Here is a 27,310-nt window from a genome sequence, read left to right on the forward strand (position 1 = left end):
ATATAATATTGTAGCACATATTAGTAATTTAAGACTTGTGTTTATGGAGAACTAAGGACCTACATTAACAAACTATGTCAAACAGATTCCAGACTCCCTAACATAAGTATAACTTGTCAATATCAAATTCCTTAAAATCAAAAACAAACCAGGGCTGTATAATATTTTGCTTTCCACAGTAAATGAGAAACCAGCCAACCCACATTACTTTGCACTTGGCTGTTTGATGCCAGTATCTAAAGCAATTATTACACTCTACCTACATCTTAAAGATGTTATTTCTGTGGAATGTAGAGCACTTATTCCACCAGCGCTACACTGAATAGGACTACCTTTCCCTTGTCTATTTTATCAAAATGATGAGTGCAACTAATTGAAATTGGAAACCATTAGTAGAGAAAAGAAATAATTAAATATAGAAATAAAACTCAGTCAAACGTATGGCAAATATTAGAATAGGAACTACTGGTGTTCAGTATGTGCACAGATTACGCCTTCACACTATTATCATAAACCAAGAATGACCTTTTAAAGCATTGGAAGGGGGAATTAGAGCTTAGAGCTTTTTATTTGCATACACAAACAAGGGACGCAATCCAAGATGCATGAACAATGCTATTTAGCATTTAGAAAGGTGTTAAGAAGGGCTGGCTCACAGAAGCATGTCTAGAGGTCACATCATGTGATTCTGTGCGGAGGCGTTTGTTGTGTGAGTCTCCGCTTCTCATCAGACAATGACCTTCAAATACTGTATCACACAAAGACATCCAACACTCATGTTTTCAGGGGAAAACTGCTTGTCCCTATATACAGTACTGTATGTGGAACCGACACTCTATACTCTATCTCTAACAGAGCTTAAACTGTCTCATTTATATTGGTATTTACTGATACTGAGTGTGTCTGTCATTTTAGAACCATTAAACAGGAAGAGGTTTTGTGTATTATGACTCCGGAGAAGTAATTATTAATTCATTACACTTCCTGAATAATAAATGTCAGGGATTTTTACCTCCCAAAATATTGTAATGTAACCTCTTTGTTGAAGCACACAGACATACACAAACACACACACACACACACACACACACATATCCGCCATGAATCCCACAACAAGATCTATTCTCTCTACCTCATCCCTTTCTTTCTGCTCTGTGAGGCAGGTTAATGAGAATAATAAAATCACACTCTGTATTTCCTCTGTGCCTTGAATGGCCTCATCAATTTACAACCGGCGCAACATACTGAAGTAGAAAGGAAACAAGAAAAAAAAAAAAAAATGCAAGGAGGAGACAAGGAAATCATGCATATCTAAAATACCTGCGTTTAATATCAGTTTGAATTCGTGAGTGAAAAGGTTCGTTAATTAGAAACAACTCGGTGTGTAGAATCACAGCTGACTGCAATATTTGGGTTTGTCATTAATTAAAGCCTCCCTCCTTGTCCTCCCCGCTCATTATTCTCCTGGACAGCTGACGCACACACACCACCACCAAGCATTTCTTATGTATCCATAGCTCTTGGAATCGGTATGATAACATATATGTCAGTGCAAGGTACGAGTCAGATATTTGAGTGCACTGATTGAATTCCCGTCGCCCTAGCTTTGGGACGTTTGAATGTCACAGTCATATAATGGCTGCAGAAAAGTAATAGCATACATTGGTTTATCAATCAAGCCTGCTACTTAACTTGAAATCTAAAAGCACTTCTACTGTAGGAACTAAAACATAAAATGTCCAGAAACATTAGAGTTAGAGAAGAAGAAGAAGAAGAAGAAAGGTGAACAGCAACTTACTGGAGGTACAGTTAATCCTGATACAATCTAGATGGGGGAGAATAGATGAGAGATAAATTCATCTTTCAACGTTACAGCTGCAGACATCATTAAAGCATACAGTCCACCCCTCTGGGGACACACACACGGACACTGTCCGTCCTCTGATGCTCTCAACCATGGCCCCGAGGTGCAGCGTGCTGGTAAAAGCACTGCAGTGTAGTTGCGCCAGAGGAGCACGGCATGGTTTTACAGGAATACATATCACAGCAATGTAGGATACAAAATCATGAGAGCTGAGAGTTTAATTATATGACATTCTGTGCTCATCTAGGAAGCCAAAGAATATTTTTTTTACATGTTGCAATCTGGAGAATGTCTTTTTTTTTAATTTTTAGGATGAGATCTTCAATGAGAGCATCAGATTTTGGTCAGGGTCAGACAGGGCCAGTTGAGGGATATTCTAATTCTCTCTCTCATCTATGTGTCTCTATCTGTCCATCACTAAGTTGTAAAGTCTTTACTATAAATTAATCTGCGATGCAAAAACTGCAATAGTACTTCCACTATTCCTGCAGGTTCTATAGGCAAGGCTAGCAGTGATGGAAAGTAATTAAAAATATTACTCAAGTACTGTAATTAAGTTTTTTTTATATATTTATTTATTATTTTTACTACTTAACTCCATTACATTTATCTGACAGCTGTAGTTACTAGTTTGGTTTCAGTTGAACCTTTTACATACAAAACATATGATCATTTTGTAAAATAGGATGCACTGTTATAGATTTTGAAGTAGGTAAAATTAGCTTAATCTCAACCATGTGTGACATTAAAATGTTACAACATGTTAACACATAGAATGTCACTATTTATTTATCTTTATCTCTTTTTTTTTTACCTTCCTGTTTCCTTAGGCTGAGCTTGTGTTATGCTCTAAGAAAGGTGACCCAGATCGAACCCCTCCCCTCTTTCCCATTTGGCCCTGCCTGTCGTGTGTTGTCAACCACAGCAGAAAAGTGGTCGCAAACAGCCAGAGACCAGCACTAGCCTACCCTTACAGGGAATGCTCTGCTCTTTCAAGGAGGGACGAGGAAAACAGGCTTTCAAATGCTGATGGCCGGGGACAAACTCAAAAACTCTATAAAGTGTCAAATATAATTCAAAAGAAAACAAAACATGGTGACCTGTTGTTTTCATCAGAGGGCTTTTTTTTTTTTTTTTTTTTGCAGTTGCAATGATCTGACTTGTCAGCCCTGTCAGTGTGTGGCGCTGTTGTCTTCCGTGGTGGGACACATGCTTCCTTGTGCCTGACAGCAGACACAGACTGTCTACTTTGTATGCACCACTAAACGGCTGCGTGGAGCCCATTTCTGTTTAGCCAGTGGAAAGGAGAAATAGATGGCTATCATTTGTGTGGCGTTGCTCTGTTTGAGAGATATCAAACTTTTCACAGGCATCATTGGATCCTTTCCTGAGCAAATACACACGCATAAACACAAACTCGCACACACGAGAATGTCTGTGTCTTTCATTTTGTCCTCAATTTTCTGTTTTTTTTCTCTAGGTGGGGGGGGGGGGTTGTCTTTTCCTGTGCTCATTTAAGACACAGTTGCTGGTTTATGTGCAATCCTCCTACAATGATTAAAGTGGATAGGTGAACTAATGATAAAAAAAAAAAAGATGAAAAACATGTTTGAGCAGCAACTGGCCACAACTCACAATTAAGGGCTGCAACACATTAGGTAACCACTGGATATATTTGCAAATGAAACAGCACCAGGAAAGAATACAGCAGTGTGTGCACTGTAAAGGCAATTCCCTTTATACCAATATACATATAAGGATGCTGATCTAAGGTTAGTTGATGGAGTGGGTAGCGAGCATTCCCTGCTGGGCGACGGCAGCTGTGTGCTCAACTGGCAGTGAGCGGAGAGCCGCAGACTCTTGCATTGAAAGTTTTTTACACCATCTCCTTCTATTCCGTATATGTACAAAATATCTAATAGGTTAACTGTGCGAGATGGAGAGTGTGCATGTGGCTGTGTGCATCTGAAAAGTGTTGTCAAGCTTAATTTCGTTTTATTTGACGCGTGACTTTGCTGCTGCAGTCAGTGTATGTCCGAGGCGTTACCTAAATTGACAGTCAGGCGGACGCGGCCGCTCTCCAGCTCTAAACGCAGGGTGTCACCAGAGTCCCGGGAAGTGGTGGCTATTAGGATGCCGTAGGCTCGTTGGGAGCGGAAGCGCAGAGACACGTCCTCGGCTTCCGTGTGCATCACCACCGGCAGCTGGACCTTCATAAACTTACTGCCGTCGTAGCTGAGGACGGTCGCCTCTGCGGGAGAGAACGAGGAAGAAAAAACAAGATGAGTGATCGGTAAAATGGAGTGCAGCAGTTTTACAGCAATCCAATGACCGGGGCTGTCAGTTCAGCTTTAAATTATGTCCTATTTGTGGATCTAATTTAGTGTTATGACTTTCAATCTTGATGAAAGAAATGCATTAGGGGGAAAGATATTAAGCAGGGAATATGTATCCGAATACAGCTCTGTGATTTGGAGGTCACCAAACACATAGAAAGAAAGTCTATTATGTGTCTGTCACACAGATGCTTTCAGCCTCTACAACTGCAATACTGCTGTGCTTGTACTGAGCAAGCTTAGCAACCTGCACCGACTTGTCATCCGGCATCCACTCCGCTCACGGAGAAATGATTAAACTATGAAGTTGACAAACACAAGGATGACTACAGTTTTCCAGGAGTGTCTCTTTAGACACAAGCTCTGCAGGTTTGTTAAGGAAGACGTTTGTATCACACCAACCGCAGAGAGCGAGTCATTTTGACTGCTGATGAATCCAACAATTACACTACTTAAATTACAAATATGAATCAGTGGGCCAAGTCGAAACTCACTGAGCGAGTGACTTCTAAATGACATGTAAGCAGACGCAGTATGTCATCTAAGAGCAGTGTGTAAAGACTTGTCACAAGTCTGGCATCATATTACAATGTGTACGAAGGCTGACAGCTACACAAACTCTCTCCAGTCCCTGTCTGCCAATTTCGGCGGTGGCCTCCATCAGTGAAAACGCAGAGTATGGAGGCAGGTGCATGCTAGTACAGGAGTGGAAAAAAACGGAAGGCAGTGGCAATGAACACATCGTGACAAATAAATAAAGATCTACTTAAAAAAAAAAATCTCACTGGAAAGGAAATAAAGGTAACTCAATCAATATAAACCCACAGAGTTAATGTTCTACTAGACAAGTGGCAGCATTGCAGCCACAATTTTTGTATCTGCAATATAATAGTGACAAACTACAAAAGGACAAATTGATATTGACCGAGGAAAAAAAAATATCAACAGCGAGAGATTTGTAATAGTCTGTGGACCTTGAATATTGAGCTTCTGCTTGGGGTGACTGCATTTACTCAAAGCATTAGGCAGCCGTCTGGAGAAATGCTGGGGAGATTGTTTAACGCTGGCAGGAGTTTGTAACAGCATTTCCGGGAGTGTAACTAAACCATAACCCAATAACAAAGCCATTACTGCAGCTGCAGTGCCGAGACAGATAGAAGCCGAGTTGGAGGGAAGGGAGATGGAGAGTGGTGGGGTGATAGGGTACCAATGTACACACACCACCTCATCACCACTTCCTCGTCACACAGAGCCAATGTCACATCCATCCCCTGGGATGACTCCGTCACATTCCTCACCCAAATCCAATTTCTCCACGCCCTCCTGGGGTATGCTGCAGATGACAGGGGCGTGTGACAAACGAGTCCTCACTGCTAAACTGTCTGCTTCCTGCCAGGCAGCTAAAGCAAAGAGCTGCATTTGGAAACTGTTAGCAGATGCCAGGAAAAATGGAGCAGCAACTGTTCAAGCTCCTAATACTTGAAAAAAAAAAAAAAATTCCCTAGATATTTACTGTAATATTAGCTACAATGTACACCCGATGAGAGCATTTACTAGTTGCAGCAAGTATTTGACTTCTTCTCTGTCAGTATCTATGCTCCATACTGTATACAAATAAACTATAACTCTCTGTTGTTCAGATGTATGTTAGAGTTGGGTAGATGTGACGTGAAAATTGCTTCTACCAAACAATGAGTGACAGATCTGTATAGAATTCCTGCTCCAGCATAAAACCTACACCTTTTAAGATGCCTCAGCTTCATACAGGATCTATTATCCTTGCAAAAAAAGAAAGAACTTTCTCAAGGTAAAAACAAAACACACGGGGGAAAAAAAAAAAATCCAACACATGTGAGGCACTAAATTACAACGCCGCTGATGATAAATATCTCGTCTTTATCGTCGGTGTCACCTCTGGATTGTTAATTACCGACTGCATGTAATGAGTCTAGTCAATTGAATGTCATTATGACAACAAACGCCTACTAAGAGTCACGGTGAGAGGAAAAGTAATGATGTGAATGTACCCTCTGCAACATCTCTTATAAACCGTACATAAATAAGTCAGAGTAGGTGAGGAAAAAAAAACCAAAACCCAATCACAATTGGCGTTAATATTGCATCTCATCAAGATGTCACCTTTGCTAAGATTCAAATAAGAAGGTTGTCTAAAAAGTCATAAATAAGAAAAGTCAAGATAGATATGACAATATGGGGGCTGACATGTGAGGGACTCGTAACCTAATGCAAAGTGAGCACCAGTCAAAAAATCCAATCCTGGAAGCCCAGTCATTTTTAATGGCACTCCCATGTTTAATATCAAAATAAATGGAGAGGAATGACGCTGGAGCTTCCATCTGTGCCAACCCAACAGGAGGCTGTCAGAGGGGAGATGGAGCTTACCAAACTAAACCAAGCATTTATTTTCTGTCTTGTAAAGCACAATACAACATTGTTTTCTGATTTTCACAAGAAAATAACGAGCGAGGGGGGGGAGGAGGAGGGGGGGGCTTTCAGAGTAACAAATAAGGCTGTGCTACTAACAAGGGGGAGTAATGGCAGACAGCACACAGTTCTCCCTCCATTCTCCCTCAAGGAGAATGGGCTCTGCAGGAAGGGAGAGCTGTCAGCTGCATGTCACAGGATTGTGATGTCCCACAGTAACAGGGCACCAGGCCCAATCCAATCCAAAATTTGCCGGAAAACAACCGCCAAAGGCAAAGATGTATGTTCAACATCCATAATAAACAGGAGGAAATGGCTCAGAGATATCATAAATAATTCAAAGCCGCTCACGTCTTCTTCACCACAGACTTCTTTGAGTATCTTAGTATACAGATTCCAAGAAATAGACTCGCTCGCTATTAAATGTGTGAAAACAACCTGCCAGCTAAGTGGATTTCTAGAGACAGGGAAACTATTCTCTCCATACAGAAAAGAAACAGCATCATTCTGGGCCAACTTCACATCTGCTGTCCCACGTTTGGCTCTGTGGCTGTACTCCAACTTCATTAGGGCTAGGAAATTAGAGCAAAGCTTGAAAATGGATCAGTGTGTCCATTCAGAGAGGTGCAATCTGCAGCTTCAACTATAGTGTTGTCAGAAAAAAAAAAAAAAAACGCAAACAGCAAAGATGGTAAAGATTTAGTTATGAGCAAATCAGTTTTTTTTCAGCCCTTGGAGACTATTAACAGAGAATTACCATTTGGTTTAATGATTTACAAGTTAATCTTCAGTCTTTGGTCTTTGATTGTGCTTTCAAGGTCTCTTAAGAGCTATTATCAGACACTGTAGAAACCAGACATCAAAAGCCCCAATATACAGTTATAAAATAGTCTTTGGACAAAGAGTGAGAGACTAATTGAATGTTTCCTTTAGGATTGTGTACTTAAACAATTTGGATACTTTTGTGAACTTTTGTGAACGTCAACTATACAATGCATGCTTCAATCCTCAGAAAATCATCCTCGGTACTCTTGCAGTCACATTTTCCGTGTTTTTTTCAACCACTTTTTTTTCTGCACATCTGTGTACATGGCTCAAGGGCGTGAGACAACCAGTTCTCTCTAATTTGTGGATAGATTCAAGTGTGGTGAATGGTGACTAATACACACTGTGCTGTCAAAGGGCATGGCTAAAATATGTTTTAATGCTAAAACTGCAGCCATATTCCCCTTTAAGGGCATTTCACAATTATGCAATAACATTCTGCACCTCTCGGCTTTTGCTTCGGACCAGTGGCAAATGGCTTTATGCTCTGAAAAGCAATAAATATGCTCAAAGAACAACTTTTTCTATAGTTGTACTAATTTACATAATGGTATGATGTATTCTGTTCAAATGTGTTGATATTGCCATTGTTGACTATGTTTTATAGCATGGAATCCTACACCTATTGTATATACTGGTAATATATTACAATATTATGGATTCAAGGTTCAAGTTAATGATGTGTTCCAAAGGAGTGACCCACAGTAAAGGCCTACTACGCCAAAACGAAGCTCATAAAATGACAGGTAAAAGCACTGTGCAAATGGACTGCTGCAAGTTTACATGACGTATATGTCAGCAAACTGTGTGTGTGTGTGTGTGAGTGTGTGTATGCGTGCAGCGCATGTGGTGTACAGTGAGCATAGGTGTGTATCGATCTGAACATTGATCTCCAGCGTCTATCTTTATTCAACGCAGGTATGTGTAAGTAAACATTCATCTGCAGCCGCTGTCCATGTGAAATAACGCAGGCACTGTCAGTGTTGGAATCCAGCATGTCATATCTCATTAGGGAGTGCGTGCGTGTGCTGCGACGCACCTTCTGCCATCTGGGAGGCTGCCTTAACCTCACACTGCAAGACTAATATTTGGGCTAATTAGCAACTGGAGGAACAATGAAGGGGAAGACATTTGGGATGCAAGGGGAAAAATTGCTTTGTCTGCTTAATTAAAATCTCTCAAAATAGGGCGAATAGCTTCATGGTTCTCTTCCGAAGCTCCACCTCTTGTTCCTTCCACTCGTTGTCATCCTCCTCCTCCACCATATGCAGTAGCTGTATTTTGCCACCGGGTGGTACACCATGCATGGATAAGTGAGAGCTGGGGTAATTCTTTTGACAGCTCCTCGGCCTGCTGGTGCCTGCTTCATCCTACCAGCGCAGAGGCAATCTGGAGCCATCAAAACAGCTGGCAGCACGCCAGGGCCCATCCTCCGTACCACTGCACCCACTCACACTCTTGCCAATGCCAGTCTCGAACACAGAGCAGAGACAGCCAGAAAACAAGAAGAGTCGAACACAGGAGCCGAGACGCCAGAAGACGCTCGGATGTTAGGAGGGAGGAGAGAGGGGTCACGGTGGCAGGGACCTTTGCAACGTGCAGTACATCCTGTGAGGCTGTTTCCGATGCAGAGCTACATGTTTTCTGCTTTAGTTTCAGATGAAGTCAGGATGGATTATATCTTTTTGAACAAAGAACGCTCTCTGGATAAGTAATTATCTTCCTGAAGTGAAACAATCTGTATCCCATGCCCACTCCACCACCCTCATGTACTGTGCCCTAATTCCTGTCAACAATTAGCTAGAATGGAAGTGCACATATGGAGAATCAGAGCAACACAGAGCCAAGCCTAACTGACACATTCATCAGAGATGGAAGAGATTCAGTTTCTCTCTTTGTTTCTGTTGTTTTTTTCCCCTCCCCACTCAAATTAAATATACATTTTCTTGTCTCAGCATTAACTACATTACTCCATCGGCAAGACTTGTCGCACGTCATGATACATTCATGACAAACTGCGAACAGGACAAACACAACATCTTTCTGGTATCGCATCACTCGCTTCCATTTGACAGATTTCTACCAGCGTCCAGCTATGTCATTTGCATCATAACCAGACAAATTCAATATCCCGATCACAGAATATTTAGGCAACACTATTTCATAAGGTGAATGACTTAAGCTCAGAGAAGAAGTATAAGCACGAGCGGAGATGACACATGCGTGGGATGTGTTACATTCCAAGTGGAGTTAATTTTTTTCCGATGAGAGAACCTGTTCTGCTGTCGTCCCTGTGCAGATGCATCACACTGTGATAACGGTGTCACATGCTTCGGCTCTTTTTGACATTTGCCTCGATTATGCATATGTTAACTGTTTTTGCTCATTTGCCACTATCGCTTCCATGATGAAGGCTCATACTGCTGCGACATAAAAGAGTTACCACTTGAGTGTAATCCTGGCTTTAAGGATTTATAAGGATATATTGTAGATATTGTGTGGATCCAGGGTAATATTTGTGTTGCTATGATATTCAATATTAATTCACAGCATACAGTAGTTTTACATAAAGTAAATATCCACTCCAACTGATGCTTTTGGTTATTATTAATTCATGAATACAAAATAAACATGCCATTAAACCACTTCAAGTATGATTGAGCTCAAAAACTTGTGAATAATAATATTTGTAGACTCTCAACTGATTTCCATTACTCCCAAATCCAAGACTGTTAATATAATATTGAAAATCTCATCAGTGAATGAACTATACATATACGACATATTCATTCACTCGGTCTGATTATGTAAATAAGCTTGAAATTCCAATTTTAAATCAGAAAATAATTGCCTCAGCGCAGACCATATTAACAAGTGAAGGATTTAGCCGTCACACAGCTGGTGGTTTTCATTGGGCTAGATTTCAATCAAAGAGGTCAAAGGGCAATCCTCCGGTCAAAAAAGGCCAACAGGCTAATGCTGAAGAGGCAGAAAAATAGGGCGACAACCATGCTGAGCTTTGCATTCATTCAAAAACAAACATCAATCTCTAATGTAGAGAGCAGAGAAATGTCTTAACTGTATGACTTTTTTTTTTTTTTTTTTGATACTGTAACAACAAAAAGCATGTGCAGTGGAGTGTTAAAGCCAGTTTAGCAAGACTGTCTCCAGGGAAACCTTAGGGAAATGCAGCTCTAATTATAGCCAAACACATAAATTGTGTGGTTATAATGTCAAAGCTATATATCAAAGCTATAATTCTACCAAAAAAAAAATACATCACTGAGGAATTTGAGAAGATAATGTCTTCTCTTAATCCACTTTGTACACCTTTGAAAACCTTGTTTTACATACATCAAACTACTGCAGAGTCAGCTAAGACATGGAGCTTTAAGAGTTCACTCTGTGACACTCACTTCTCCCTACTTCTCTTCTCCGCCAGAGAGAGGGATAAGTATTCTGCACCAGGTCTGGTCATGAGTGAGTGGTTTGATGAGCCAAATGGTTAGAAGAAGACAGCCAATTTACAGACTGGTGTGCATGGTGGACGTGACCAGCAGTGTCTCAGAGGTGCATCAGTCACCTGCCACTCAACGTAGTCTAACATCAGCCGGTCGACACTCTGCATACTCCGGTTCATTCTGTCCGCCTCTCTGTGGTTGTCTATCCCCGCACATATACTTCCCTTCCTGTCTTATATCACTTTCGGTTTGGTGTTTGAGAGCTGCTGATGTTTAACCATCAGCCTAGATAAAAAAGACTACCTGCAGGCTTTTGTCTGGTGACGCTGTTCGAGCTGAACTTGAAAGGAGGTATCTTTCAAACAACAACAACAACAAAAAAAAAATACTAAAACCATAGTGGGTAATTAAAACCATTCTGTTTTTTTTTTTTTGCTTTCCTTTGATGTCAATTATAGTCACATTTCTATGATCCCATGCATATCTCAGAGAACAATGCATAGAGAGGTAGAAGTGTGTCCCTGCGCGGCAACATTTCGCACAGACAAACCCAGATTGTGCCCACCAGACAGAAATCATGTGCTTCCTAATAGCTGGGTAGAAAAAAAACTGAGACAAAACCAAAGTCCTACCTCTTTCACAGGAGCGGCCCAGGTATCCAGTTCCAGAGCAGTCACACACATAGCGGTTCCAGCCCTCTCTACAGACCCCATTGTTTTGGCAGGGGTTGCTCAAACACTGTTTGGGAGGCTCCTTAGAGCAGGAGGGCTTGACCCCAGCAGCCTTCTGGACCTCGGCCAGGCGCCGGACATCCTTACTCTGTCCGTCGATGAATAGATCCCGGATGCAGCCCACGTAGCCGTAGTTGAGCAGCGCTGTCCACACCTCGGTGGGGAACACCAGGCCCATTTTGTTCTCCGGCAGACCCCCAAGGTAAAGATTGTCATCCAAGTCCAGGATCTCACTTTCTCCAGGGGCTGTATAGGCAGTGCGGAGGGTGTTGATAGAGATGGTGCCTAAAAATAAGATACAGTAGGGTAAGTCTTTTTTTTTTTTGAGCAAGTATGAGGTTATTTACTAGACGGACAGACGATACCACCGACTGATGACCTAGATGCCAAAAGACGCTACCTGCCCTTCATTAACACGAATATGCAGAGAAGACCCATTTGAAGATGGTTTGATGAAGAAGTTAGGGTAATTAGTGTTATCCATCTAGACAGGGTCAGGGTTTTCTTCATTTAGAATGACTGATGAGTGTTGATAAAACACATTAATCACAGGACAGCTAGTCTATTAGTAGCCTAATATGGGATCCCTAAGAGCATCCTCTCCATTTTCCTTGGATTTCCCATAATAAATCTACTTTATCTATAAAGCAGTGGTCATAAAAAAGAAAGGAGAGGAGAAGAAAAATCGGTGCCCCTTCTATCATTTCAGCCCACCAAACAAAAAAACATCGTAGCCATCTTTTTGAACTTGATTAACGGACTGCAGGCTGTTTTTTTTTTTTGTTTTTTTTCCACCCTGTCTCTCCTTCTGTTTGCCTCTCCAACACATAAACCTGCAATGAGAGTCTGTGTGTTTCCCCACCATGATTTATCGCTCTCATTCAGGTTTAATTCTCGATCTGGAGCACGGTAAACAACAGCGGACATGACTGGACTGTAAAAGCTGTGGAAAGGAAGGCCTTACTGTGGGACTCAGACCAAGTGATTAATTTGTATATGGATCTGTTACTCTCAGCGCAGGAGCCATTGTGGATCTTTAATTAATGGTCGCTGCCTTTCGCTGCCCGCATCCTCGTCCAGTAATCTATATACCACGCTGCTGAGGATCCGCGCAGGCCACTGCCTGGGGAGAGTGGAGGAGAAATAGTGGGCTAAGGATGCTCAAAAATAAAATTGCCATAAAATAATAATTTGCATTTTGAGTGGCAGATGCATGCCATGACAGATATGAAGGAGCTATTAGCTGATTGCCTCGGGCTAAATGGCAGAGTCCTAACTGCTTGCATGTGGAATGGGGAGCAGAGCTTTTAAGTTACTTTCCTCCTCAAACTGTTTATGTTGGGAAACAAGCCCTAAGCCACACATGAATTTTCAGCAGGGCTGCCTAGCACATTTTAGAGACACATTAGACATTAAATTGGGCCTTTCACATTTCATTACTGCTACCATTAGCATGCATGAATGTACATATCACAATTAATAATATGTATGATAAATATCTCTGTGTAGTTTTTTTTTCTTCAATGAAAGCACATTTTCATTGTGATTTGCTTTGCTTTTTTTGATCCGTTGAATCTGAAGATAAGCTGCCACAAAAGATATTGAAACCAGTCTTTGAGAATATTGTAATCTTAGTTGTGAATGTTCTCTATTGCCAAGGTGAGTCAGCCTCCTTGCGAAAGTGCTTGAGAGAGACAGCTAAGGACCTATTGCACAATGATTAACCTGGTCCCACTAACATGTTCCAGCTCTTTTCTCAGGGTCTTGGCCCCAGGCATCTGTTCCAGCACTTTCCTGCTGCCACCCACTGCCCCTGCTCTCTCCAGCCACATCTGTTGTGACTTCCAAGCTTTGCACACTTGGCAAGGGCCACCCGTCATGCAGCCAGAACAGCTCCCTTTAGGTTATAGCTAACGAGCTCACTACATCAAACTCATTAGCGAGGAAACTTTTCTTGGAGTAGAGCAGGTGCCCGGCTGAAGAATGAGCATCAGTATGATCAGCGTGCATTTGTGGATGGAAGTATCTGCACTCCGGTTATCATTTACTGTCAGACCTCACCGCATGACAGGTAGTAGATGTGATATGACACATATCTGGTTTGTAACATTATATTATGAATTATACATTTCACAAAGTAAATACTTCAGGAGTCATCATCTGATGACTTCATTACATCTATACTTGAGTGTTATTACAGTCTTAAATAGCAAACAAGGATGTTGTAAATCTACAGTAAGCATGTCTGTCTAAATGGATGTAAGTGGGAGACAAGAGAAGCATGTCAGCATCTTTCAGGCATCCGCTCATAGTGCTCTGCTTACTTGTCACAGTCCTGTAAGGAAGTTTGTAAACACAGTCAGGCTATGTTAAGTCAGAAGGCACTATAGAATCCCATGGGGACATGTGCCATCGCCAGGCTAGCATCATAGGAAACATAATGCACATACGCACATTGTAGGGCTATGTTTGGAACATTATTCATAGCCAAAAGGGGAAGGGGACGTGTCTCTGTGAATGCTACTGAGCATAAAAGAGGAGGAGATGGATCCAGAACAAGATGGGAACATGGAGATAAAGATGTCTGGAAAGGAGATGAGGGAGGGGTATATGATGACAGATAAGAAAGCAGATGAGGGAACACAGCAGCAAATAATATCTTGAGGAACAAGCACAGGAGGTAAAGTATAGGAGATGATAATGATAATCAAAAATGATAATGTGGGCAATAAATGGCGATGAATAATGATGATCAGCGTTATAGCCGACTTTAAACACTTCGACCGCATTTCTGTCTCTACCTCGCTTTCTCCGCAGTCTGACCCGTAAGTGGTACTCCATCATCAAACCTGAAGCCAGGGGTCTAAATGACAGCTCAGATCTCTCGCACTTTCTGCATCAGCAGCTGGGCTCAACTTGGCATGATGTCCCCTAACCCCACTCACACATCCCCAAAACATGTTAGACAGGGGATTACTACAATCCAGTTAGGGCGATACGGCCAAATCTCTCTATGTGATTGGATTCTCTGTAGAGAGAGAAGCTTGAGTGTGGGCTGTGGGGATGTGTTGTCTACGGTATGTGTGTGTGTGTGTGTGTGTGTGCGCGTGCGTGCATCTGCTTGTGTACCGTGTGTGAAGTAGTTGTGTGCGTGTCCTCGCAGGAAGTGGGGCTACAACAGAGCAATGTCCATGTAATATCTCTGATGGGTGACCCACGGCACTCCCAGCCCAGAAGCTCTCACTTAAAAGCAGAGTGTCTCTTAGCGTCTCTAATGCATTGAGGTTAGAAGATGCTGTCTGAGAGCAAGAGTCCATTTACACGCTTGCTTCCTGTAGGAAGAGCCGACTAAACTAAATAGGGCAGGGATCATTATCTGCTATTGTCATGGCTGCAATAAGTGTTGCACATGGAGGACCCGGCTACAGATAATTATGTCTGGTTGTTGTGTTGCACTTTTGTTTTGAGTGATGAGCTTGGTGGTGTGTATTAATAAAATACCTGACACGCAGATGAAAAGCCAAGTGTACCATATGTTCCGTGACTCACGCTCTTAGGGGACTAGTGAATTATTTTCTTATGTTTTAAAATTACACTTTAATTCTATCAAATATTAAAAAGTACAGCATAGCACAAGGGCAATGGGGTTTATAATACCCCACACAGACAAGGCTAGCATTATGTCCTTGGAGGGGCTGGACTCCTTTACTGAGCTTCACATGTGGACTATTAAAACAGAATGATATGTTGAATGGGATTGAATGAATGCCACAAATGAACCATTTATTGATTTCACATAGCTCTTTGTCTTAGCTTTTAGCCAAATAACAATGTGCAGCAATCATCTATTGAAAAATAAATATAAAAATCTGCATTTAGAAAAGCTATTGTGAAAGTTTTTACATCATTTTATTTGTACAAATCTTCTATTTAATGCACCATTAAAATTACATGTACCCTGTGGGAATGGAAATCGCATGAGGCTTATTCAGTACAAAGGAAGTGCAAAAATTCTAATGCTTCCATTTGAGGTGCAGTGCACACATCATTACACACTGCAAACAATAGTGCTTTGTGCAGTTCATAGAAATCTCGAGATGGGAGATTTTAAGATTTAGGAGGGCTGCTTACTCGTAGAATTTAATTGGCTTAAATTTAAAGGGTGTGCAAAGATAAAATAGCGCTGGTGAATTTCAAATTTGCTTTGCATCTTGAAACACTGTTTTTCGGCATTTCCAGCCATTTTGTTAGCCTTCTCACATGGGAAGTCATATTGCAGAGACCTTTTTATGTCCCCTTTACACTCCAGTATGTAAGTGTTGATGCCTTAGACTTGAGGAAAGGAAGAAAAGTTATTCTGAAATGTCATTAGTGCACAGCTCAGCACAGCACTGTGCAGTAACTGTCTCAGTCCTGGGAGAGACCACCTCCTGTTTCCATGGAAACTTAGGCAGGGTAGACAGAGAGAACAGCGAGTAGAGAGAGCTCGACTAACAAAAAAAAAAAAGAAAAAAAAAAAAGATGTTCGATAGCTTTTGTGTGCGTTAGTGTGTGCATGTGTGTACTGTATGTGGGGGTGGACGATGGGAGGTTAGACAGATAATGAGCACAATCTAATTTAGCAAAACAGCATTTCTTATAGTTTGGCCAACCATAACAAAATCCTGTAAATGTATGTTATTTGAGATGTCACCCACAGCTTTTGCCCCCACTCTTATGTTAAGCTGAAGCCAAGTCACTCCATACTGTATATTACTGTATTCAGCCACTTAAACTATGTAGCACTGGAATTTAATTCATCATTTAATATTACAAAAAGAAAAGAAGAAAAAAAAAAAAACATATAACTACATCAGCTGAATTTAGAGTTCAGGAAACAAATCCAACCCCTGAGCACATGAATGGGCTCACTTGCGATTTTAACAATGTAGCTCAATTTAGAACCGCAACCCAGTATTGCTTTGGGGGGTAATGAAACAGTTAATCTAATTTCCACCTCTTGAGATGGAGTGGAAAACATGGTCAAGGAGTATATCTAATTTGCAGCATGACATTGCAAGGCCTTGGCTCTAAGCACATACTAACAAATTGCTGCTTAGATAAGCAAATCAACAGGGACCAGAGCAGTGCAACCCTGGGCTTAGAGGACACGACGGGAGAGGGAGCGACATTATTTTGTGGCAAACATGACTGGAATCATGACATATGACAGATAGGTAGCACCCCATCTGAAGTTAGGTTACTTCCATCAAAGCCAGAACTGTTTACAAGAGCACCAAGAGCAGACAAATATTTATTTTTTTTCCAGTGGTGATATAGCATCAGCCCTGGGATGGAAATGGATATTTTATTTCACAGAAATGTTAACGGTGACTCTACAGTGGTATTTTTGTTGCAGTTAAATAATTTATCTAGATGGTAAAAACAGCTGGTGCACAGCAGTGCTCCCGCTTTGGGTTTCTAGTGAAGGTTTTATTGTATGTTTTAGACATCTTACATATAAACAGGCAAATACTGATGTGGCAACAGGATCCCACATTTTCCTGCTACATCGTCTTTGTCTAAACATTGTACATGTGAAATAGACTTGAAAGTTACCTGATCTGCCGTCTCGCTGAAAGTCCACATGGTACCACTCTCCATCATTGACTTTCTTATTGACAGCCCTGGTCTTAGTGGTTCCTGAGCCCATGTCAAGCAGCAGGTACAGGTGGCCATCCAGCATCTCAATGGCAAAGAAGTCCACCTTGAAAGTCTGTGGACTCTTGGAATCCTTGGGCTGCTGCTTGGGTTTGCCGTGGCTGAAGAGGAGGAGGCCGTTGGGCTCTGTGGTGCGGAAGTCAAAGGAGATGGAGCCTGTCTTCTTAGCGTTCCACTTGTTGAGGATGATAAAAGACTCTGGCGTCTCAAATGTGATGGGGTCCAAAGTGGCCACGTTCTCGCACTTGAAGGCCACAGTACCGTGGATCTTCATCTTGGGATCGCCCTGCTTGGCCAGCCTGGACAGCTCGAGTCTCACGTCGTTGTTTTTGTACACAACCTGATTAGAATGGAGAGACAGGAAAGTCTACAGTGATGCGCACAGCCTACAGTATATTTGATCTATGAGTCTGAGTTTGTAGAGTGTAAATGTTACAGGCAATATACTATTTGTGTGTATGATTGATTAAAAAAAAAACTTGAAGGCATGAAGAAAAATGAGTGTAAAAAATGCATGGAAAATATTCAGAACAGCAGTTGTCCATGAGACATTTCACCCTCTCAGGACAGTGTGTCATCAGCAGAGTTTGCACGGCTCGCTCCCTGGTCGTCTTTGTCACACTGCACCTATGCGTGAGGAACTGTGTTTACGTGGCACCAAATGTCACTCACATCCCCCTGCTGTCTTTGCTTCCCATTTGCAGCCTTCACAACACATGTCTACTGTACCCTGGCTGGGTGAAGTGCACATAGTTGAGAAATTCATTTAGACTTTTAGCTCTTATGTCAACTAAAGGAAAAGACACGCTACATTTAAAAAGGCGATGGTGATAATGGCGGAAGAAAATGATGCCATCAGGTACCATCTCCTGGGATTGTATGTGAAAAGTGAGATGGAGAATGATAAATCTGATAAAACTGCTGCCTTGATTGCAGGTGTGGAATAAAATGCTGATCAAGGCCCCTGTTGCAGTCTGTGATTAGAATAAAAGCGGGCAGATAATGGATAAGCCTCTCTGAGGCAAATTAAAACAGAATGCAAGCACACATGACATAAATTCTGTATATAATTTGGGGAAAAATATACGACGCAAAACTCTGTATTGCTAAACTGATCATTTTGATGTACTGTCCTTTGTCTCACTCGTCAACTCCATTTGTGTAGAAAACAAATCTTTATCTAATCTCTCGTTTCGTAGTTTTTTATTACAGTATAAAAGCAGGGTAAAAGGCATGTTGAATGCACTGCAGACTGAAGTCATTCTTCAAAATATTGATCAAAACATATTTCCCAAAACTGAGAAGAAGCTACAATGTGTGTAGGGTGCGCTGCAAGACCCGCTGTGTAGAAATGAAACAAGAGCACTCCTGTAATTGGCGACAGTCTTACAAAAATTTGAGACAGTCATAACCTCACCATTATCCAATCTGCGTAATGAAAGAGAATTTAGTGTAAGTGCAGCTGTGACAACAAGGATCCATCTGTACAGTTGCATCTAATTTCCACATCAGAAATGAATTAACATTTTGGTGAATGTAAAAACTTTTTCATTAAAACATCAGTGTGGTCATGCTATTTCAAAATTACCCCACCAAGAAAAACACAAACACGTTAAAAGCGTCTTGATATAATGTGTCAAATAAGACTTTAAACACAAAGCTAAAAGCAGACAACCAGGCAGAGGGATAAAGGAGCAACTAATATTTAAAAATTACCCGCAAGGGACACAAGCAGAGTCAATGATCTCTTCCACACCACTATAGTACTACTAATTGGTCGACACAGTTATCAAGTGACGGATAACCCCATTATGGTTAGAGCGTGCATATATATTTACATAACAAAAGAGTTCTAATGGTAAATCTATATTGCTTGCAACGGGCCAAATCAAATGAGTTACAGCTGTGGAAAACACTGCCCATGTCCTTTATTTGCTGTCACGCTAAGCGTTCACCTGAAAACAGGGACACCTCCGATGGGATTGCATTTGCATGGAGCATTATGTTTATCACTGAGTCAAATCTACTGTGTTTAACTGTTAAGGTAGATGGGGCTCGTAGCAGTGCATCAGAATTAGGTAAGCTCTGGCTTAGTTTCTTGTAAATGTTTTGTGACTGACTGTATCAGACTACATTTAACTGCAAGGAAAACAGGAAACAGATAATGGCAGCCTTTTATTCCCTTATTTAGTCTTTATCTTCCCTTTAAAAAAAAAAAAAACCCACAACACACGGTTCTCGAGTCTGACAGAGCCAAATGGACTGTTTAAACGATTTCATAGAATAGGAAATAGAATAAAAAGATAATTTGACAACATTCCCCTGACACAAAAAATAATGTAGAAAAGAAGTAAAGGAATAAAAGATTATATCTCTAAAGTAAGGCTGCAGATTTGCCTGCTGGACTTTAGTCATATAGACTTAAAGGTGCAACAGATACAGCCAATAAACCCAAATCAATTCTTTATAGTCAAGACAAAAAGGCACCTTTCAGAGTCAAAGGAGCTTTGGTCTGAGCTACGACCAGTGCTGCACTAGTAGTGCTGCACTAATTTGTCATCAAGCTAGGGCTGTGACAACTGAGCTATTACTGCACCACCGTTTGTTTTGCCATCAGAACCCACAGGCAGGCGTGGCAACTCAGACTGGAATCTGCACACGGATGCTGCAACAAGCCACTTGGGAAAATGCCATCAATCAGGGGCCGCAGCACATGCTGTTAAACCACCGCTCATATGTTACTGTGACCCGCACAGAAGCTGACCTGAGACGAGGCTTCTGTTTAATTCAACAGGCTGGATGAGATGATGCGGGGAGCTTGTCAATGCTATAAAAACTTAGTGATAAATTAAAAGCAAAGTAAATGGAACTAACGATGGATTTTACAATATCTGGGCTTAGTCTCTCGCTCTTAAGTCTTTTTTGGTTTTCACATCATTGACTGTTCAAGCTAAATAAGGAATAAGGAGCAAATAAAAGGGGAAATTTTGTCTGTTTCCCATCTTCTGGGAACAATCATAGCTCTGAACCATATTTAAAAGTTTGTGAGCAATTCAATGCATCGATCTCAGGATAGTGAGAGCAGCTGCTGTGGTTTGTCTGACCAAGAGTAGGGAGGAAGGCTCAGTTGGGTGGATGACCATGCTTAGGGTGCACCAATCCCATTCCCTTTGTCACCACATCTGTAGCACCTCAGAGACATGTAGTTAACTAAGACAGTCCCCTTAACAACCAGACCTCTAATGAGCTGTACATGGTGTGTGGACATGTGGTCCACACCCTGCCTACTCATTAAACAGAGACCTCTCCGAGTGGTTCACTGAGGATGACAGCCCGCGCTTGAGGTGAGAGACAAAATGTAGGACACCGAGGGAGCAAGAGGAGCCACAATTTTTTATTTTTTTTAATTTTTTTTTAAGTAGAGAAGTGAGGAAAAGGGGAAACAGTTTTTGAAATTAAAAGATAAACGAAAGAATCATGCTGCAGTACTTTGAGGATTTGCCTGGTAGATATCTGTGTATACATCTGGTATCTCCTACAGTAAATGCTTTAGGTCAGAATCCCTATTAACAAGCAAAAATAAAAAAATGTTACCGTACAGTTTAATGAAAAGTATCACATATGAACCCTCTGGTGAAGAAATTACTTCTTCCTTCACCTCTCTCACTTCATCTCTAGGGATCAAGTATAGACTGTATGTGTACACCTAGAGTACTAGAACACATAAGTCACGCGGCCAGATTCAAATGATGTTTTCAGTCTGTCTCCATTCTCTCTGACGATCCTTACTGTTCACCGATCGATATGCTGCAAAGCTACCCCAGCTGCGGCGCCTGTCTTTCGGCTGCTGCTGTAACGGCGCTCCGATGGTGGTCGCTTCCTCCCTCACATTGTTGTGTCTGACTCCACAGCACGATATTCAGCCTTGAATCATTAAAGTAGTTTTCTTCCAAATATGCTAATATTTTAAAATATTTAGCAGTATGATTTTAGTGTTTCCCTATCGCTGGCATAACATGGTAAGAGAAGTGTTTTAGTGTTTGGGAGACCCACATTTGACAGTCCTTGAAGGGACCACAGAAAATGAGGAAACAGATCTCCAAAGTCTGTCGGATGAGGCGTTAGGCGTCACCTGGCGGACTTTTGCCGGCAAATGAGTGGGGAGCTCTGGGTGCAGGCAACATGGAGGTAAGTTAAACATTGTTCCTTTGCATATACTACCCACATTGTAATGATACAATGCTGGTTGACAATTGGCAAAGTTTCCCTTTAAGTTGGCTGACTGCTCATGAAAATTCAGCTGCCTGATCTCAGGATCACTCCTCCTCTTTGAAGTGCACCTGACGGAGCTCTATGAAGTCTGCGGTAAATCCTATTCCAAGACAGAGCTTTACATGTGTGGTTAGGGAGTACTACTGCACCTCGATGAGCACGTGTATGTGTGTGTGTGTGTATGTATAACATCATGAGTGCACTGAGGGGGCGGTAGAGGCAACATAAAGTTTGTGTGAGTGTGTGAGACAAAGAAAGTAAAGACAAGTTTAAAGGATGAGACAGGGTCGGTATGTGGGTGGAAGGGCCTTTTCTGGAGTCCTAAGGTGAAGCCAGTCATATCCTGTACACCCACCAGCCTCAGAGTGAGTGCACACAGAAGTGGTGTTTACCTCCTTGAGGCAGCCCATGAAGTTGTTGCTAACCGGAGATCCAGGCAGGTCAGCTGTGCTAGGACTCCCTCCAACATAGAAAAAGTCGTCAGAGCCTAGCATCGTGTAGTCTTCTTGTGTATATCCTGTGGTGGTCAGAATCCCATCCACGGATATTGTTACCTAGACAACAAAGCACAGGGAAAGGACACGCTATACTCAGACAGCCTATATACTGCAATGTTATTGCCTTTCCTTCTTCTTGTCTATGAGAGACTTCCCTATATATATTTTTTTCTGAAACCCATTTTCATGTCTGTTTTTCATTGTTCATTGTCTTTTTTCTTGTTTTATATTATTATTTTTACCAGTTTGATTAGTTGGAAGACTGCAAGCCCCCAAAGGAATGCTATTTGAGTTAGAGTGTTAGTGAACTGCCCAGACTACAGTGTTAGTATTGCCCCTGATGCAACTTAAAAGTAGTTTAGCAGACACAAAAATGGTGTTAGTAAAATGTTATCCAGGTTAGTTAAACTAAATTCCATATTAGTACGTCCAGCCGTTCTACAAAAGAAATCAGAACGTGCTACTAGGTTAGAGAGGGAGCACATGCTATGAAAAGCACAATCATCTTTTAGTATGGGACAATGACTGGGGGTATTTGAGAAAAAAAAAACAGCATGCATGCATTTGTATTTTCTTTTTGCTTATTTGCATACAAAAAGAAAATTTTCCCAAATGTTTGACTGAGATACAGAATCAGTATTTTGACACTTGCCACAGTGTCAGATGCATGCCGAAACACTGCAAAACCACAAAGCGAAATAAGAAAGCGTCAGAGAAGCACCAAAGACAAACACAGCTCGACTGTCACATTCATGTTGACAAATGGGCAGTGTGACATTTGCAAGACGCAGTCAAAGTGCATGCCATGCAAAGTGAATGGAGATACAACTGGCTGAGCCAAAGAGCATCAGGCCAGCCAGACAGGAGAGGGTCTTCATTATAAACCACAGCTTGATGCAAAAGGCTCGAAATGATGCTCCTAAAAAGGTGGATCAAACAGAATTGGACAGGAAACAAGTGAAATAAAGAGGGTGAAACCAATGAATGAACCGAGAAATTAAAAAGGATTCGAAAAGTAAGCAGAAGAGTACCAACCGCAATTTCCCTTTTTTTGTAAATGACGTCTACAGTAAAAAAAGAAAGAAAAGAAACACACGGCAAACCCAAACTAAGAAACAATTAGAATGATATCTACCGAACAATGTAGTTTGTTTACCATAGCGTGTCCAATGCCTGAGTGCTTTGTGGAAAAGGGGGGAGAAAGGAAATTAAAAACTGTGAACAGAATAACGATTGTTACTCAAATAATATATGATGGTCAATACTGTTAGTACATTGTTAAACGGCAAAAACCATACTGGTTAGTAGAATGACACATTCCATGAATGATGTTAGTTTGTTTCCAAAGCATGTTAGTAACATAGAGAAAAAAGGGCAAAATAAGTTTAACAAGAAAAAAGCAGACCAAGGAAATAACAAGAAAGCTCCACACAAGGTGCCAGAGCTCAACCACTGACTCCCTAAGTTCTTCATGGTGTTTTTGTACCATGTTCTGTACGTGACCAGACCGTTGAGTAGCTGAAAGAACACCCTTACCCAAGTCCTGACAAAAGGTTATGACTGACAGACATCAAATGGTTCATAAGAAGGAATGCCTAAAGCACATCAGTTGACCCTCTTTAACAAAGTCCTAAGTTCAAGACCATTTTTAAAGCTTTATTTATTTTATTAGTATTAATATTTGCATTCTTTTGTACTTGATTTTAGGCTTGGGACCAATCCAGTGTTTCAGACTTTCCGGCACCCATACAATACTGTACCTCCTTTTGGTCTTATTGATGAACTTTAGGATCACTTTACTGCAATGAGACAAAGCAAAGAAGACCCTGACACAGAATGAGGAGAATGGCAATTTCGATTCCCCCACAGAGCATGCACTCAATATGCTTGGTTTTCTTTCACAATTTGAATGCAGTGAATGTTCAAGCTGACCAAATCCTTAGGTTTACCAATAATCAATTTGCTGATTTATGCAAAAGAAGCAGCTTTGGTTCTCAAGTGAAGACAAACGTTTCCCACCGAATGAGCAGGAACATTTCTAGAGATTTTGTCTTAATGCTGTGCAAAGGTTTGTTTAATTGTCCTTAGAAATCTTATCAGCTATCTTGTGTGCGCCAAAATAATACTTTAAGGAAAATAATGCCTTTTTATTTAACACAAGCCAAACAGTCTAACAGGTTCTATGTACTTTCTGGGCAAACATGACAAGCTATATTTTTGCATGCACCACAGTCTATATAAGGCAATTAAAAACCATCCACTATTTAACCTAACCCTAACCAAACTGTAACCCTGACAGCACTCTGATCCAATATGCCTTTACCTGGCTTCTTTACATCAATGGCCCTTTTGCCCTACTGGCTTTTTCAAGTAATCTACACCAACCATATAGGATCTAAACGACCATATAGGTGTTTCATAAATAACATCATGGAGCACCACAATTGTCTTGATTGTAGAATATTTTTCGTAGCATTATAAGAGGGGTTTCTCTCACCAAGGTCCAAGATGTTGGCACCAATAATGGCAATCAGGTACCTTCTTCTGGTACTGTCGCTTCCACTGTTAAACCCAATTTGAGCATGGTTGTCCAGGTAGTAGAGGGGTGTCTCTTTGCCTCAACCGCCTTGCAGGCACATGGGTTCCTCTCTCTACACCCCAGACTGGACTGGGAGCTACTGAGAGTAGCAGTCTCAGAGGTCCCAGTGAAAGATAAATAAAGCATTCTTCTTTGGCCACTTCCTGGTCCCCAAGTGACCAGTGATATGACCCCTCTTGGATTTACATCTGCTAAATCCATGCATAGTAGAAATTTTCACTCTAACAGTTGGTACAGCTTTACTACAGTCAACCTGAAAGATCCATGCAATATATTCATGTTGCCATGTTTTTTTTCACCCAGATAGTGATGTTGGTTAGTCCCCAACATCCAGCTGAGCAGGGATATGCTAAGTCCAAACCAACAGACACAGTTGTGGCTCTAACAGACTGGGAGCTGCATCCTGACACCATATAGCAGATGTGGACCTTGTACAAATCAGTGATAGTTAATCTATTTGCAGCGCAACAAACACTCACTGACCTCCATAGTTCAGGACAATCTGTTCCTGCAGGTGCACCCCTGACTTTACACCTTTCCTTCATCCCATCTGATTCCTTTTGCTCTTGATGAGAATCAGGAGATGTAACGTGGTTGCTACCATGGCCAGTCCCACACTTATGGGGTAAATTGCCACAGGAGAATGGTGTAAGGTATGAGATGTCTTCAGTGGACCATCCTCTCATGTTAAGAATACAAGCTGCTGAATATGAGATTTCTAATGCATTACATACAATATCTGTTTACGCTTTGTCTGAAAAGTGCACTGCATTTGGAATCTTATGTGTTTAAATGTTACATATTGATTTAATGCTTATAAATTATCTTATGAAATCATTCTTCAGTAGAGGAAAACTAAAATTAAATTTGTACTGTGGTCAAATGTTTTTTTTGTGACAGAACTATAAACCACATTCCTGTTATATTTTGTTTTTACACACTATTCACATTTGAGTTCAGTCATATTTCAATTTCACAGAAACACTGAAAAGCTGTAAATATTGTAGTTATTTTTAAGAATACTTCCATCATAGGAATACGCTGTATATAAACTTTAAAAGGGTAGAATAAAAGAGTTTGAATGCCATTTTAAAAGCAATGGCTTTCTTTTCTCTCTCAAACTGTAACTTAATATAGGCCTAGGTCAAGATTCACATCTAGATGTCCCTGCTCACTTGTGGTTCTGTTTTATCTCCACCAAGATTTAATTTAGCAATCCAATTACTACGTCTGGAAAAAAATAATATATTGTATGATGGTAATGATTTAAGTGCATTTGTTTTGATTCATTTACTGAGTCTCTGTATCACCCTCTGTACTGTTACCTGACGTAGATTCCTTGTTACTTTGACATCATGCCAATCATTGTCATTAAATTTCCCATTGACTGGCTCCACCAGAGCTTCAAAGGCTCCAGACCCCAAATTAATGACGAGTGAGACAGCCCCATTTTTCAGTGCCAGGTTGACGTAATCAGCTGATTTTCCTGTGTGCAGCATCAGTCCATTCCTCTGTAGGGTTTTGAATGACAATGTGATTTCATCACTGCTGCTTTGAATCGGGTTCAAGGACAAGTCGTAGCAGAAGAACTCAGATCCTTTGAAGGTTGCAACATACTCTTCTTTTCCTGCAGAGACAAAGAAAGAGAAATGTGTTGCATTAATATCATGGCCTCTTGGGTGCCTGTTGGAAAGCTGTTGGAAAAAAGTGAGAAAGGAGGTCTTATAAATGTTGGATTAATAATGAACACAGTGAAATTGGAAAGAGGTGGCAAGCTGTAACGTGATGGAAGGTATATTTATGTTATTAGTGGTTATATTTATGTAAGAGATGTAAGATACGTGCTACTTCTTACTGACCTGCTCATACCTACCTTAGCCAGAGAACACAGGTGTCAAATTGTATTATGTCTTCCTTACATGTTCCACTTTAACCACATTTGTACAGTAACTAAATGTATAGTAATACACAACTGCTATTTTTAGCCTTCACATGTACTAAGAGGTCTAACTTGCTCTATGTTCTCCTTCACTGATTTATCATACATGACTGCGCTGCTTCTTACAAAAAAAAAAAAAAACCTTTGTTAATTAGCAACCGAGATGTGATGTTTGTGAAGCTCTACGCTGTCACGCTGAGATGCAGTTGTACACAACAGCTGCTTTAAATAGCAAATGTGAACATACACATACATGCAGCCTAAACCGCTAACAGAACTTGCTTTGGCAGATTTACGCCAACCTCATCAGGTGATTTCACAGTACACCTCATGTCAGCCCGTCTGATCCTACTCCACATTCACACGTAACAACTACAGTATTCAAAGGCGTACAAAACAGTACAATATAAAAGCGCCGTACAACCTTATTACATGGAAACACATCTTGCTGCATGTCTGAATCAATTATGTTCCATGCGTTATTGTCAGGAGATGATATGAAGTCTACACACACACACAGACACAACTTACTGTATCAGTCAGCTGCACAGTAGACTACACAGAGCCATCCACACACACACACACACATTTAAACTAGAAATTCAAACAATTAAAGCTGAACAATATGAACATTAGCATTA

The 27,310-nt window shown here is 41.1% G+C and overlaps 1 protein-coding gene across 6 annotated transcripts in view; it reads right to left on the minus strand.

The window, feature by feature from the left end:
• LOC122996819 (neurexin-1a-like) overlaps positions 1 to 27,310 on the minus strand; it is a 269,296-nt gene that overhangs the window by 143,601 nt on the left and 98,385 nt on the right. For 4 of the 6 annotated variants that reach the window (XM_044372532.1, XM_044372530.1, XM_044372527.1 and 1 more), the window contains exons 6-12: positions 26,056 to 26,357; positions 23,288 to 23,311; positions 22,027 to 22,188; positions 17,261 to 17,702; positions 11,564 to 11,947; positions 3,912 to 4,115; positions 1,799 to 1,825 (exon numbers count right to left, since the gene is read on the minus strand). In XM_044372532.1, the coding sequence (XP_044228467.1) occupies positions 1,799 to 1,825; positions 3,912 to 4,115; positions 11,564 to 11,947; positions 17,261 to 17,702; positions 22,027 to 22,188; positions 23,288 to 23,311; positions 26,056 to 26,357 (1,545 nt within the window). The remainder of the gene's footprint in view (positions 1 to 1,798; positions 1,826 to 3,911; positions 4,116 to 11,563; positions 11,948 to 17,260; positions 17,703 to 22,026; positions 22,189 to 23,287; positions 23,312 to 26,055; positions 26,358 to 27,310) is intronic. The other 2 variants (XM_044372529.1, XM_044372528.1) reach the window with 1 other exon arrangement.

This window comes from Thunnus albacares, chromosome 14, assembly GCF_914725855.1.
Source record: "Thunnus albacares chromosome 14, fThuAlb1.1, whole genome shotgun sequence".
NCBI classification, from domain to species: domain Eukaryota; kingdom Metazoa; phylum Chordata; class Actinopteri; order Scombriformes; family Scombridae; genus Thunnus; species Thunnus albacares.